Source organism: Petaurus breviceps, unplaced genomic scaffold (genome assembly GCF_028583685.1).
Source record: "Petaurus breviceps papuanus isolate PSGF00001 unplaced genomic scaffold, PetGlider_PUasm1.0 387, whole genome shotgun sequence".
NCBI lineage: Eukaryota > Metazoa > Chordata > Mammalia > Diprotodontia > Petauridae > Petaurus > Petaurus breviceps.
Genome location: NW_027186308.1, coordinates 549,194 through 564,743, shown reverse-complemented (window position 1 = coordinate 564,743; position 15,550 = coordinate 549,194). Strand labels below are relative to the sequence as shown.

Sequence of the window (15,550 nt, the reverse complement as noted above, 5' to 3'; positions counted from 1 at the left end):
GATGGGGAGGGGCCAGCTCGGCACCGCCCAGCCGGGGGGGGCACGGAGGGCAGGAGCTGGGGCAGTGCTCCCCGTTTTACAAACAAGGAAATTGAGGCTGGGAGAGGCCTCGTGCTCGCGACCACCTGGATGCTGGCCTAGGAGGGTGCCCTTCCCTCCCTGGACCCCCAGGGTCCCCGCGAGCTCTGGGGCCAGATGGGGCCTGCGGAGCAGCGAGCCCCCGCGCCAGGCCCTGGAGGCATTTAAGGAGGGGAAGAGGGCGGAAGCCCCAGGAGGACCCTCCCCGGCCTGCTCCCGCACGACGCCGGTCCTCGCCTCAGTCTCCCCCTCCACACGATGGGCTCAGGGTCCACCCACTCAACCCCGCTCCCTCTCCCTCCCCCTGCCCTTCCTCTCCCCCCTCCCAACCCAGGGACCGCTCGCTCCTGCGGGAGGGTTTGGCGCCTGCGCGGTGATGCCCAGCAGGCCCCGCCCACGGCCCCGCCCTGCGCCTGCCCAGTGGGCAGCTGGGACTGCGGCTCAGCGAGAAGGGTCAGCAGCGTCCGCCTGTGGTTGCGTCTCTGTCCCCGTCCGTGAGCCGCGGAGGCTGTAGAGCGCCCGCTCATGGAGCCCCGGGGCCCGGCTCGGGCCGCGGTGCTCGGGCCGCTGCTGCTGCTGCCGCTGCTCCTGCCTCAGTCCGGGCCGGCCGTGTCGGCCCAGAGCGCGGCCTCTGGTAAGGGGGCGCTCGGGGAAGGGAGGAGCGGCGGGGCGAGCCCACGGCGCCTGCGCGGGGGAGGAAGGGGAGGGGAGCCGCTCTTTTCCGGGCGCACTGCGCCTGCGCGAAGTGGGGCGGCCCGGCCAGGCCCACCGCGCCCCCCTTCTTTGACTAGGTGTGTGTGTGGGGGGGGGGGCTGCCCCCCCCCCGGGCTGACGGCCCATCCCTCGTCTCCCCGCAGCCTGCTCCCAGAGCTCCAACCGGACGTGCGCCGAGTGCCTGCGGAATGTCTCGGTGAGTGCCGGGGAGTCCGCGGGAAGAGCCCCCCCCCTGCGGGGCCCCCCCCCCCCCCCCCCCCCCGGGGCCCCCCCCGGGGCGGGGGGGGGGGGGGGGCTGCGGCCGGCCTGACCCCCCCTCTCCGCCCAGTGCTTCTGGTGCAAAGCCAACAACGCGTGCCTCGACTACCCCGTGCGGAAGATCCTGCCGCCGCGCGCGCTGTGCCCGCTGAGCTCGGCCCGCTGGGGCGTGTGCTGGGGTGAGTCCTGGGGGGGCCCTGGGGAGGTGGGGGATGGGGGAGTCCCGAGGGGGGAGGGCGGCCCGAGCTGTAGGGCGGGGGGAGGCGGGGGGCCTCTGTGTGCACCTCCTGCCTCCCAGAACGAAATAACTGCCCCCGGGAGCGGGGAGGGCGAGAAGGGGCCCGGGGGGGGGGGGGCCTCTGTGTGCACGTCCTGACCCCCAGAACGAAATGCGTGGGAAGCCTCCTTGCCCCATTACCTGCCCCCGCAGGAGGGAGAGGAGAAGAGGGCCCAGGCAGAGCCTGTGGGTAGAGCGTGTGGTCAGAGAGGGAGGAGGAGTGACCCACGCGTCCGGGCTGCAGAGGGCGCAGGAGGACTGAGATCCCCGGTCAGGAGAGCGCAGAGTGGAGGCAGCTGGTGTGGACCACAAAGGCAGAAGAGACTGTAGGGCCAGAGTGAGGCTTTGTCCTCTGGGGACACACGGGCCTCTGGAGGCAGGAGGAAAGGAGCCGGTGCACAGGGAGAGCCTGCAGATGGGGATGATGGGACGGCATCGCCGGGTGGGCAGAAGGAAGAGGTGGGGGAGGCGGATGGTCACATTGGCACCCGAGAGGGGCCGGGGGCACTTTGGGGGGGTCCCCCGCCGTTGTCTCAGAGTCGGAGCTGCCTGGGTGCCTGGGGCTCTTGGACTGGAGGTTCTCAGAAGGCTGGATGCCTCAGGTCTCCTCTTGGCTTGGAAGATGAGGCCAGGGCTGTCATCTGGGTGCCCAGAGCAATGCCAGGCTAGGAGCTGCCCAGAGTGAAAGGTCTTTGCCAAGACAGTCTGTGCCCCCAGGAGCTTTCATCCTCAGAGACATGCTGCATATCTGGAGGTGGAAAGGAAGGCACATTCACGCAAGTCTCCTCCCTCCCCCCATCCCCCACAGGAAGACAGCTGCAGAGGGGAGGCAGCTGGCTGCAGCGCCCTCCAAACGCTCCTGTGGGATTTACTGACAGGCTCCCCATGCCACAAAGTAGCGGCTCTTCATTTTCCTTTCCTGAAAGAGGAGACGAGGGAAGGGGCTGCCTCTAGCCCACAGAAAAGAGCTGCGCAGTATATCTGACCCGAGTCAGGTTTGGACAGAGGAAGGCAAGGGAAGATATAGTCACCTGCATGGAAAATCCCCAGCCAAGGAAGAACACTGTGAAGGTGGAGAAGGGTGCCCCTGGAGGTGAGCTGTCTGAACAGAGCCCTGCACAAACGCCCAGGATGCTTGGAGGGAGAGAGACTGCACCCAGCTGCCCGGTGTGGGGTGCTGGGCTGAATGCACCTAGGCTTGGAACCATGGGCAGTTTCTTCCTAGGTTCCCTGGTCAGAGCCCACACCCACATTCATTCCAACTCAGAGACCTGGCAAGGGCCTGGGCGGTGTCAAGGCTGCCTGCAGGGATGCCAGGGATGTGAAAAGTTGGGAGAAGGAAGGAATTGAAGGATCAGTCCTGGAGAAGGAATACAGAAGCAGACCCAGGCCCAAAGGAGCTGAGTACAGAGGGCCAGAATGAGGTGGACCCTGGGCACCATGCCCTGTCTCCCTGGGGAAGGAACAGATTCAGAGACACCCTGGTCAAAGAGATGGCTGATGATTTTACATTGTTCTCTCTCTCTCGAGCAATCCTTCACCCAGAGGAGATGGAACCGAATGGTTGACAGCTGACCTGAGCAGCCCCCAGTGGAGGGAGGTGTGGTCCCTGTCCTAGGCCTGGCATCCCCCCAGCACAGGAGGAACGCTTCTTCCCTCCCCTGACCTCTGTGGGGAAAGGCCCCTGCTTCCTGCCTTCAACTCTTCCTAACTGCACACAACTCACCCACTTCGTTCTGTCAGCGCCCACACGAGTCATTGCAGTCATCCTCAGATTGGACTAAGTTGGGAGGCCTGCTGGGCTGGGCTCAGGCTCGTCCCTGGGGAGACGCTGAGAATGGACCATCTAACATGAGCTGAAAGGGCACGAGAGGGGTGAGGGTGTCAGGGCAGGTTCTGCTAAGGAAAGCCCCAAAGTCTCTGGTGTCTGTCACGGTCCACGGCCCCAGACAGGCACCCCAAGCTCCTTGGGTGGTGAAGAAGTGAAGTCCACAGCCTGTGCTAACCAGTCACCAAGCTAGCCAGCACCCGTCTCTGCCTGCTCCTGGGTGTCAGGCAGTCCTCCACAGAGATACCCTGACCACCCACTTTAAGCAGCCTGCCTAGCTCCAGGCTCCCCTTCTTCTGTGACTGCCATGACTGGAGAGGTGAGCTCACCAGGAGGGGCTCCCAGAGGTGGTTGGAGAGGCCAAGGAAAGCCCTGGATTTGGAGTCCCCGGCCAAACACCTACCTCCTGAGGGGTTGGCCAGGAGATGAGGACATAGGGAAAGAAGAAGCTGACTGCCACAGTCTGTCCTGGTGGGGGCTTGGATCCTGAGCTCTTGCTGTTTGGTCCAGCCCTTTCATTTTTACAGAGAAGGAAACTGAGGCCAGAGAGGATATGGGCCCGAGGCAGTGAAGGCAGTAACCTAGGCCCTGTGGCTTCAGGCCCTGGAGGAATGAGTGAGTCCCAGGGCTAAGCTGTAGGACATGTAAACCTTGGGGCCTAGATTTCTGCTCTGGCCTTTTTTAAAGAAAAGGCAACTGTTGGCACTTGACTGCTGTCCATGGTCCTAAGCTGCTGCTGCCTATGGTGCCGGAGAGCAGGCAGCATTAGGACAGCTGTGCAGGCGCTGTGGAAATACCCTGTTCTGGTCTTGCCTCAAGGCCCCAGACCTTTCCTTCCTCTCCCTGCCTTCCAGCTCTGGGCCTCATCAGAAGCTGTTATGTTGTCAGTTAACATTGAAAGAGTGAATGGTCTGTAATCCAGAAGGGATCCACCATGATTTTAGACAGATTCAGAGAAGGTCTAGATTTGTAAAATATATCAATTAGAAACTGGACATTTTTTAAATGATTTACTTCCATTTGCCAAAAAAATCTTCATTTTTCAGTAATGCTTCTTAACAATTAAAAGGCGTCCGTAAAGGAGTAAGTCCAGGAGCCCAGATTGGCAGGGCCAGGCAGGCTCCAGTGATTTAAATGAAATTTTAAAAGAATGCTATTGTAAGATTAGTAGCCACTAGCAAAAATAAATAAATAAAAATCATAGAACAATAAACTCCATACTTTTAGAGAAGGCACCACCATGCACAGAGCCCCAACCTGGAGACAGGAAGACCTGAATTCAAATCCAGCCTCAGATCTTCCTAGCTGTGTGACACTGGGCAGGTGCCTTCTGTCTGTTGTAAAGTGAGGCTGTTGTGAGAATCAGATGAGATAATCTTGGTGAGGCCCTTAGTCTAGAGCCAGGCATACGGTGGTATGGAAGTGGTAGCTGACTGTCCTTTCCTCTGCCCCACACGTGGAGTAGCAGTGGCAGAGCAATTGAGTGCTTTGCATGCCCTAACCTTAGCTGAGCCCCTTCACCCCCTCAGTCTCTGGTTCTGTAAACACTGTGACATTTTGCAGAGAGAAAACCAAGTGTCAGGGGAGTTGGTCATGCAGCAGACCCCACATTTGACTCCAAATTCAGCATTCTTTCCTCTGTGCCCCACTGCCTCATAAAATTAGTGTAGTTTGGAGACACCAGTGAGGGCCTAAGTTTGGTCAGACTAATTTGCATGGGCTGGCCTTCCTTGTGGGTAAATGGGCAAACATGCTATTCTGCCTCCTGTAGACGCTCCCCATACCTGGTGGATTAATCCTGGTGGGTAGACTCAGAAAGGGGTTTTACCAAATTCATTTAAAAGAAAATCATGTTTCCTTTTTGGGGTCTCCAAGGATGAGTGTCTTTCTGTAGTTTACAGAGTTGCCAGAAATGGGGGTGGCCTGAGGGAGGCAGCCAGTGAATCTTCCCCCTCCAACTGCTAGATCCCTAGCAGCAGAGATTCTGTGTCCCTCGTGCCCCTCCCTAGAATCTCTTCTCTCCTTCTGGCCTGATAGCCTTGCACCTGAACACCCAGGTGCCTGCTCTGAAATCATCCACGAGGGCTTTAAATGCCACAGAGCTTTGTCTTATCTTAGAGACAAGATGGAGGTACTCTATTCCGAATAGCAGGGGCGTGGCCGGGGCAGCCCCTGTGCTTGGCAGGCACTTGGATAGGGGACTTTTAATAGCAGGGGGCCAAGTGAGGAGAAGAGAGAACCTTGTGGAGATTTTCCAGACAGTGCTTGGCACCTGGCTGGTCTGGGGAATAAAGGCTGTGACCTTAAACCAAAAGGGACGTCCAGAAGAAAGGTAGGTTTCGGGGGAAAGAGAGTTGAGTTTAATTTCTGGCATGTTGCCTTTGGGTTATCCACATGGCATCTAGCTAGAAATATCCCAGCAAAGAGGAGGGCTGGAGGCCTCTGTGTGGGGAGGATGCATAAGCCCATGGAAGCTTGCCAGGTCACCAGGTGACAGTGTAGAAAGCCCAGGACCCAGGCCAGCACCCTTGGGCACACCCACAGGGCAGGGTTGTGACATCCCAGAGACTGAGAAGGACCAAGAGGGAAGTCTGACAATAGAGACTAGGAAAAGGTCGTTAGATTGGGTAGTACCTTTGGGGAGAGCTGCTTTGGTCAAGCGCTGAGGCCAGATGCCCACTTGCAGGGGGCTGCTGCACGGATCTGTGTTCAAGGGATGATGGTGGGCTCCTGAAGGAGAAGGGGGAGGAAAACAAGCAGTAGCCATGGTGTGTTGGGGAGACCCAAGGATAGGCCCTGGGTGGCAAGGGGGTCCGGTGTCTCCCAGGTTGGTCACAGGCACACTGCCCTGGGGCCAGTTTCACTTTTCCTATCCTTGTGTCCACAGTGAACTTTGAAGCCTTGATCATCGCCATGTCAGTGGTGGGAGGCTCCCTCCTGCTGGGCATCACCATCTGCTGCTGCTGCTGCTGTAGGAAAAGGAAGGATCGTAGGCAAGTGTTGGAGGGACACCCGGGGCAAGGGGCCTCTTGGCTAGACCCCCTGGGACTGGGCCAGGCCGCAGCTGCCAGCCAGTGACTGCTTCCCTGTCTTGGTGTCCTCAGGTCCGACGAGGAAGAGGAGCGTGCTGCTAGAGAGAGAGAAGAGAGGAAAGTGCGGCAGGAGGAGAGGTGAGGTCCCCCAGGCCTGGGCCTCTGCACAGCGCCACCGACGCCAAGATTTGTGCTGGATCCAGACGATTCACTTCTCTTTAGCCTCCATCATTTGTGAGGGCCTGTCCCTCGCTCTGCAGCCAAGGCCCAGCCTGAGAGGAGGCCCCGGGGGTGGGGGGCATGGAGCCAGTATCCAGCCCGGGAGGACCCAGAGGCGCAGAAAGGGAGGTGTTGGCAGGCTTTGGGCAGCCGCGGGGGGATCCTGAGCCAGACAGAGCTAATGAACGCCTGACCTAGCATCCGCTAGACTGGACAGCTGAACAGGAGAAAGGCTGAAAGCTCTGTGGGTCCCCAGCTGTCCTTATGGCCTGACTGTTCTGGTGGTGCATGCCCACTCATGCCCCTGATTGCTCTGCTTCTTCCCCGTTCACCGAACATTCAGAAACTGAAGTCTCGGGCCTCTTGATGAAATGAAGGCTCCTCTTGAAGGGGTGCTGGGTGGCGAGCCTGGGCAGGTGTCTGCTACCAGCCGGCCTGTTTGGGCCATGGGGGAGGGGTCCACTCCCTAGTTTGGGCAGGTTTGTGCATTCCTGGCTTTCCTTCCTTTTGCAGGAGAGCAGAGATGAAGTCCAGACATGAAGAAATCAGAAAAAAATACGGTGAGACCCACTTTAAGTTTTATCTGTTGTCCACTGTTGCACATGTGTCTTGGAATAGATTCCCTGTGACTATGGTGAGCCCTCTGTGGAATGCCCCATCCAGGCTGGGGAATGTCACTCCAGTGGCCCTGTCTGGGATCGGGAATGTCTCCTCACTGGCCCCACCGGGGCTCCTAAACGTCTCTGTCCCCGCGGCTGGGCAGTGTCACCAGCTGCCTGTCATCTGGGCTTGGGAACATCTCCCCACTGGCCCCATCTGGGCTCAGGAAGGTCTTCCCATTGGCCCCATCTGGGCTCAGGAAGGTCTTCCCATTGGCCCCATCTGGGTTCTGGAACATCTATCTCCCTGCTGGCCCTGTCTGGGCTCAGAAATTTCTCCATCTCCTTGCCTGGGCCGCGTGGGACCTGGGGAATGTCACCTATATGGGCCCCGTGTGGATTCAGAAAGGTCTTCCCATCTAGGCAGCTCTAGTTCTGAATCAAGTGGTTTGAGACCCTGGTTCCCAGTCCCTGGTCCATCCATCCTCAGGCATCTATCTCTCAGATGTGCCCCTTCAGCTTCTGACTGTGTGACGGCACAGCGCCAGGTTCTTGTCTCTCTTCCCCATGGTTTCCCCAGCCCTGCACCTCCTCTCTTCCTCCCTACACTTCCCTTAACTCAAGGATTTTATGAAGAGAAATTAGAAGGGAAAACCCCCCCTCCACATCCAAGATGGTTTCAGACAAGGTTCAGTTTAAGAGGTCAGGGTGCCTGCTCCGGCACGTTGCCACGTACCTGTGGAACAAACAAGTGGACAAGTTACAGGAGATCATCAGAGGCTGCTTGGGAACAAAGCGGCTCTGCCGAAGGGACTGCTGTACCTGAGAACCCCAAGACTGACTTGGGTTCTCTCTTTGGGATGTGAGCTAGAAGGTTTTTTAATTTCCACCTTAGTCATGTTCTGAAGAAGAGTTAAAATCCATGGGAGGAGCCACGAGAAGAAAGAAACCACAGCCTAAAATGAGAGCACATAGTCTGCTTCCATCCGCATTTAGACTCCATGGTGCTTTCTTTGGATGTGGTCAGCATTGTCCACCATGGTCCTTGCATTACTGAGAAGAGTTAAGTCTGTCAAAGTCATCGCAAAATCTGGCTCTTGGTTCTGCTCCCCTCACTGCATCAGTTCATACCAGTCTTTCCAGGTTTTTCTGAAGTCTGTCTGCTCCTCCTTCCTTGTAGCACAATAGTATTCCATCACGTTCATATACAACTTGTTAAGCTGTTCCGCCAAAGGATGGGCATCCCCTCATTTTCCAGTTCTTGGCCACCACCAAAAGAGCTGCTGTGAACATTTTTCTACCTGTGGATCCTTTTCCAGATTATTCTTAAAATCTCTTTGGGTTACAGATCCAGAAGCAGTGTTGCTGGGTCAAGGGGTAGGCATATTTTTGTAGCCCTTTGGGCATAGTTCCAGAATGGTTGGATCAGCTCACAGCTCCACCAACAATGCGTTAGTGTTCCAATTTTCCCACATCTTCTGCAGCATTGATCATTTTCTTGTTTTGTCCTGTTAGCCAGTCTGGTAGGTGTGAGGTGGTGCCTCAGACTTGTTTTAATTTGCATTTCTCTGATCACTAATGATTAGTGACTAAACTGTTTGAGACTCTGGTCTCCTTTATTCATTGACTCTCACTTTCCTCAGGCTTGTGTACATTTGTGGGGGTAAGCTTTCTGGGAAATGAGAGTTGGTGGCCCTTGCCTTCACTCCTTCCTGTTCCATTTGCTTGTGGCCAGAGGGAATCCTCAGTCCTGAATCCTGTAGAAGTGAGTTCATTTTTCCCATTCGGTGACTGGGTTGTCATTTTAATCTCTTCTTTTCAGGGCTGTTTAAAGAGCAGAACCCTTATGCCAGATTTGAGAACTAGCCCTCCGTGGAGCTCCCTGCTGGCCGCTGGCGGCCCAGCCTCCTCCAAGGGGCCGTGGCTGCTCAGAAATCACATCCACATCTTCCATTAATCTGATGCTTTCAGTAAAGAGCCTTATGTTCAAATGAGACCCTCCCTAATCCCTGATGAATTATTCTACCCAGTGAAACATCCTGACAAGAGAAGCCCTTCTCCTTGGCCCGATGGAGGCCCCTGAGGACAGAGGCTGGAAGCCGTCCTTCCCCTCTGTCCTCTGGGCTCAGCCACAGCTGCAGGGGGTCGGGATGGGGGGAGCAAGCCTGACCCTCCCTCCCAAGTCATCCTCTGCTCCGTGGTAGGAATATTGGTTTTTATTTCAAACACGGGCCTTGGTTTTGGTTGAAGTTCCTGACCAGACACCCATTGAAATGTGCACCAAGAAGTTATGTCTTTGTTCATCTCCAAAAGAAGCCACCCTCAGCCGGCTTGGGTTTGTTTGCTCTTCTGAAGTATGGGGGAAAGATGGCTTCGGAAAAGTCAACCAGAATGTCGGGCTTTGGGGGGCTTGTTTGTTTTTTCAAAAGTATCCTCCTGTTTTTAACAAATGCAATTGACTCTGAGAACAGCATCTGCTCCCTTGCAGCCCCAGTGCCCTCTCCAGAGGCGTGAGCTCAGCTGTGGGGGTGTGGTTCCAGGCCACCGGCTCCTGCCTGGGGAGCGCAGCTGACCAGGGTCTCTAGGAGGGGAACAAAGACCTTTGACAGGCAGATGAACAGGGCTTTCCAAGGCTGCAGCTCACATCTCTGTGTGGTGGGAGTCAGCCAGTATTTCAGGGGGCTGTGGCAGGTGGTCTGAGGAGGAGTGTGCCAGCCCTGCCCCTGACCATGCTCGACCATGAGAAAATGGGGACTATTCCGGCAGCCCCTGGAGGCCAGACTGCATGAGGTGGTCAGTGTGGAGGCGGACTGGCTTCGTTGTTGCGCTCCCATTCTCCTGTGGTTCAGAAGGTAGGGGAGGCTTCCCCCAGTTAGCATACAGTGTAACCCAAAGCTCCTTAGTCTTCAGCAATGCTGAAAGTTATTCTTGCACTCTTTTTAAAAACACTTTAAATGATGTATGTAATGGCCTTACTGTGAATTAACCTTTTTTTCTACACTGAAAATCTTGGCCGCCAAGAAACTGTCTCTGGCTTGCATCTTTCCTCCCTAAACTGCTCCACGCCGAGCAAGGAACTCAGCGAGTCCTTGTCCACGGATCCATGGAGTGTAGGGTTGGAGGAGGGGGAGGGTCCAGAGAAGCAGACTGCCTGACACCAGGCCTGGCATGGCAAGAAGAACCGACCTTCCAAGGCCTATGAGTATCACTGTGATTACTGGCATGCATTTAACCCTTTCTTACCTAGAGCAGCCCAGATTTTTCAAGTATGTCTTCTATATTTCTATTCTATTTCTATACCAAGACCAGCCTATAGCCACAGGCTAATATCCTCACACTGGTGAGTGCCTTAAATTTTGGGAATTTCAAATAAAAAGATTTATTGTGATTGGTTAACTTGCGATGGGTTCTATGTTGCATATGCATGTACCTGTAACCGATTCTTGGGCAGTGGGGGGTCATAGCCCACACAGAGGCCCCAGGAAGCCTCCATGGCCCCAGCCAGGACAGCCAGGCTTTGGATCCAGCCTGACAGCAGCACCTGACCTAGCAGGGAGGACAAAAGCAAGGTCAGCTAAATGTGCCCTGCTCTCAGGGGGCTCCTGGCCTAACAGGGAAGATGACCCCAGCTGGGTGGGAAGGAGAGAACCACATGGACAGCAGCCCAGCCTTCCAGGGGCAGCTCTGGCTGGAAAGTGGGAGCCATGGAGGGTGAATGAGCATGCACACTTATCCCAGGTTTCAATATATCAAGGGTCCCAATGAAGTGGGAATCTAGGGGAAGGTTAGCAGACATGGCCTGTGACCAGATACTTAACCCAGATTTTACAAGAAGCCACTGCCCCCAAATACCCCAGAAAAGAAAATTCAGACTTCCCTCTGATATAAAGGGAAGGCCTGAAGTTTTTACGGGGATTTTCCAGCTCAGGGGGTGCCAGGTTTTGTGATGGGCTCTGGGGACACCTGGTCCTCGCAGTGGCCTTGACAGCTAGGTTCTCCCATGACCCCCAGCTTACAGAGGAGGACAGTAGATGGAGGCTTTCCCTGGCTCCTGGCCTGCATTTCTCTGTGCTGTGGTACTGGTCATTCAGTGAGTCTGCCTCTGTCAGCAGACTCGGCCCTCCCTGCACCTTCCTGTCCTTGAACTACAGGCCATCTCTCATTACCCACCACTCCTCCCTTTGGCGACCTGTGCCCTGAGTCTCCAGGTCCTTGATTCTCTGGGTCCCTCTCCGTTTTCTTTTTTGTTTTTTTTTTTTTTTGCCTTTTTGGAGGCAATTAGGGTTAAGGTTACACATTGCCCAAGGTTACACGGCTAGTTGTGTGTGTGTGTGTTAAGTGTCTGAGGCCAGAACCTCCTGACTCTGGGGCCAGCGCTTTACTCACTGTGCCAACCTAGCCGCCCAACCCTTTGGTTCTTTCTCAGGTTTCCCCAGCCCTAAGAAACCAGCATCCTCTCTAGTAACCACCCTGAAAAAATGGTATATGCAATTGTAATTAGATCTTTTCCTTTCCTTTCTGTACATACATCCCTTGCGCCCCCCCCCGCCCAATCCTCATAGCCTCAGCTTCTCTTGGCCTCCAAGCAAGGGAGTGGGAGTGCCATGGCACTCTCTGCTTGGCCTGTGTGGGATGAGAAGTGTTTATCAGTCGTTAGGCTGGAGATGGCCACTCCACGCTGAGAGGGAAGCTAACTGCTTGACAGGCAGAAGCCAAAGAGATGGAATTCCATAAGGATGAATGAAGACTTGCCCCTGGGATCAAAAGGCAATTCGCAAGTACCAGAATGGAGCAATTTATCTGAAAAGTCCTGGGAATTGTGTACGGATGGCAAGTATGGTCAGTATGGGTCAACAGGGTATGGACGTGGCAGCCACGAAATCAAATGCAACCTGTTGTGTTGGACCTGCCAGGTCTGTTGGTGCAGGCCCCCTCCAGTGGCCAGCAGGAAGAGGAGAGAAGCCATCCCTGGGCTCCATCCGAGGCTGGACCCCTGGTGGTGCTGGTCTTATTAGATCTAATAAGTGTTCTTATTAGATGGTACTCCCCTTCACACACACTGGTCCAGCCAAGGCCAACCTGCCCTGTTTGCTGTTACTTCATAATGTGCAGCACGCCTTCTCTCGGTCTTGGTGCCTGGCCTTGCCTGGGCAGTTCCCTGGTCAACAAGGCCCATGGCTAACCATCGGTCAAGCACCTACTGTATACTGAGCACTGGGGAGGCAAAGAAAGTGAAACTGCCCCTCCCCCCAAGAAACTTGTGCTGCTGTCTTGGGGAAATAACAGTAAAAATCATTTCATTGAGTAGGGGAAAAGGCTTTAGGAACCGGGAGTGGGGAAACAGGGGAGCAGGAAAAAGCTCCTGGAGGACAGGGGCTTGAAGTAAGGGTTCTGAGAGTCAGAGTTGGGATTGAAAGCATTCAAGGTGCCTAGACAGGAGACGAGTGCAGGGTGTGATTGGGGAGTGTGGGTCGGAGACAAAAAGGAACCAAGGGCCAAACTGACAGATCACCAATGCCTGACAAAGGACTAGACATTGATTCTGAAGGGAATGGAGCCACTGGGGAGACAGGAGGAGGAAGGGGCCATATGGTCAGGCGTACCTCAGGGAGAGGACCCTATACTAGAAGCTGATGAGAACCTGCATCGGGGTGGTGGATATGTGAGTGAAGAGAACGCTGGCTGGATATGTGGGGAGAGCAGAGGGCAGCACCAAGGCTGTAAACATGGCGATGCCCTCAGTAAGAACCGGAAAGTTCCATTTGTTATCATTGTTAACCCTTTCTTTACAAGATTTGAGTTCCCTCAGGCAGTACCTGCCCTGGAATCAGGAGGCACTTGACACTTAAGTAGCTGTGTGACCTTGGGCAAGTCACTTAACCCCAATTACCTTGCCTTCCCCCCTCCAAAAAAAAAATATTTGAGTTCCAAATTCTCTCCCTCCCATGTATCCCCCTCCACTGAGAAGGCAAGCAACATGATGTCAATTATTCATGTGAAATCATGCAAAATATTTCCATATTAGCCATTTGAGAGAGAAAGAGAGAATTATACTTCCACTTGCACTCAGTTTATCAGCTCTCTCTACAGGTGGAGAGCATTTTTTCATCATGAGTCCTTTGGGATTGTCTCCATTGTATTGATCAAAGGAACCAAATCTTCCACAGGTGATCCTCACTACAATATTGCTGTTACTGTGCAGGTGATCTCCTGGTTCTGTTCACATCATTTGCATCGGTTCATATAAGTCTTCCTAAGCTTTTCTGAAACCAAACTATTCATCATTTCTTGTGGCATCATAGTATTTCATCACATTCATATACAACTTGTTCAGCCATTCCCCAATTGATGGATAAACCCTCAATTTCCAATTCTTTGCTGCCACAGAAAGAACTGTTATAAATGTTTTCGTACTTATAGGTCCTTCTCCTTTTTTTTTGATCTCTTTGGGATACAGACCTAGTAGTGGCACTGCTTGATCAAAGGGATATACCTGGTTTTATAGCCCTTGGACCTGGTTCCAAATGGCTCTCCAGAATGGCTGGACCAGTTCACAACTCCACCAGCTGTTCATTAGTGTACCTTTTTTTCCTCATCTCCTCTAGTATTTTTCATTGATAGGTGTGAGCTGGTACTTGTATCAGCAATGCCATATTCACAATGCCTATAGAGATTACAAATATGCTGATATAATTATCCATCACAAAATACATCAGGTTTGCCATTTGGGGAAATAAACTAGAAAATTTATTAAGATACCAAAAGACTGAGTCCCAAAACCGGAAAGTGAAAGCCATCAGAGTACTTATGACATTGGCACAGGTAGATAAAGTAGAAAGCACCCACATTTTCAAGCCTTTAAAACAGAACAGGCTACCTCAGGCAAAGGTCCTCCTCTCCCCACTCACAGCAACCACCCAGCATCCTGGAAGAGCACTCCCAGCAGCTCCGGCCCCTGGCAGTGCTCAGCTGGAGTCCTAACTCAAAAAAAAAAAAAGGCAACAGCCACCAACTGCCAACTGCAGGACCGTTAGCTCGGCTTTTCACTTTCTCTTGCTCTGCTATGTCAGCACGTCCATGGGGCATGGGAGATCTTTAAATCCCATAACCCTTACAGTACTTCAGAGCTGTTTTTGCATTTCTCTGATCAATTGTGATTTAGAGCATTTTTTTCATATGACTACAAATAACCTTGATTTCTTCTGAAAGCTTCCTGTTCATATCCTTTGACCATTTACCAATTGGGAAATGGACTTTTCTTTTCTTTTTGGAGGGCAATTGGGGTTAAGTGACTTGCCCAATGTCACATGGCTATTTTTTGTGTTAAGTGTCTGAAGCAGGATCCGAACCCAGGTCCTTCTAACTCCAGGGCCGGTGCTCTATTCACTGTGCCACCTAGCTGCCCTGGACTTTTATTTTCATAAATTGAACTCCATTCCCTATATATTTGAGAAATCAGATCTTTATTAAAGAAACTTCCTGTGAAATTTTTTGATATTGCTTTATTGTCTATGGTATCTTTTAGCAAAATGTAGTTTCTCTGATTATCTCTTTTAATTAGGTCTATTTTTGCTTTTGCTTTGTTTGAGATTGTGATTTGCTACATCTGCCTTTTTTACTTCAGCTGAAGCATAATAGATTCTGTTTCAGCCCTTTAACTCCATGTGTGTCTTTCTATTTCAAGTGTTTCTCTTGTAAATGACATATTTTTTATTTCTGGTTTCTAATCCATTCTGCTTTCCACTTCTGTTCTATTAGTGAATTCATCCCATTCCCATTCACAGTTATTATTATTCTATATTTTCTACCATTTAATTTTCTTCCACCTTCTCTCTCTTTTTATCCTGCCCCTCCTCAAAAGTCTGTTTTGCTTCTGACTATTGCTTCCCTTCACCCACTCTTTCCTTCATCATCTCCCTCCCCTCATCTCTTATCCTCTTTCCCTCTTATTTCACTATCAGGTAAGATGGAATTCTGTAACAACTGAGTGTGTGGATATATTCTTCCCTCTTTAAACCAATTTCAGTGAGAGTGAGTTTCAAGCATTGCCTGCTACCACCACACTTTCCCCCTTCACTGTAGAAACTCTTTCTTGTGTGCTTCTTTTATGTGAGATTTTCCTTTTTTTTTACCTCTCCCTTCCCCCTTCTCCCAGTGCATCCTTCTTTCTTCCTTCTTCGCTTTTCTTTTATATTTTCCCACCATAATTTACTCATACTCATGCCCTCTGTCTATCTAGTCTCAGTCTAATTGCCCTAATAGTGATAAAGTTCTTAAAAGTTCCCATATAGGATTTCAAATAGTTTAACTTATGATTGCTCTCTCATGTTTACCTTTTGATGCTTCTCTTGAGTCTTGCATTTGAATGTCAGATTTTCTGTTCAGCTCTGACCTTTTCATCAAGAATGGTTGAAAGACTTCTATTTAATTAAATATCCAGTTTTCCCCTCGAGGATTACACTCAGTTGTTGGGCAGGTGATTCTTGTAATCCTAGCTCCTTTGCTGTCTGGATTGGTTGGTTGTTGTCCTTCATTCTCAGAGGAC

General features: G+C 52.8%; 1 protein-coding gene across 2 annotated transcripts; it reads left to right on the top strand.

Annotated features, from left to right (window-relative positions):
• The first annotated feature begins 468 nt into the window (after nucleotides 1-468).
• On the top strand, nucleotides 469-10,401 carry PTTG1IP (PTTG1 interacting protein). 2 transcript variants are annotated; one of them, XM_069100295.1, is made up of 8 exons: nucleotides 469-712; nucleotides 936-988; nucleotides 1,121-1,229; nucleotides 5,367-5,487; nucleotides 6,014-6,148; nucleotides 6,260-6,325; nucleotides 6,920-6,966; nucleotides 8,828-10,401. In XM_069100295.1, the coding sequence occupies exons 1-8, from the start codon at nucleotides 604-606 to the stop codon at nucleotides 8,869-8,871; spliced, it is 684 nt and encodes a 227-aa protein (XP_068956396.1). In that variant the 5' UTR covers nucleotides 469-603; the 3' UTR covers nucleotides 8,872-10,401. The 2 variants fall into 2 exon arrangements, with proteins under 2 accessions (XP_068956396.1, XP_068956397.1); XM_069100296.1 differs by lacking the exon at nucleotides 5,367-5,487 and having other exon boundaries at nucleotides 475-712; nucleotides 6,043-6,148.
• The last annotated feature ends 5,149 nt before the right edge of the window (nucleotides 10,402-15,550 follow it).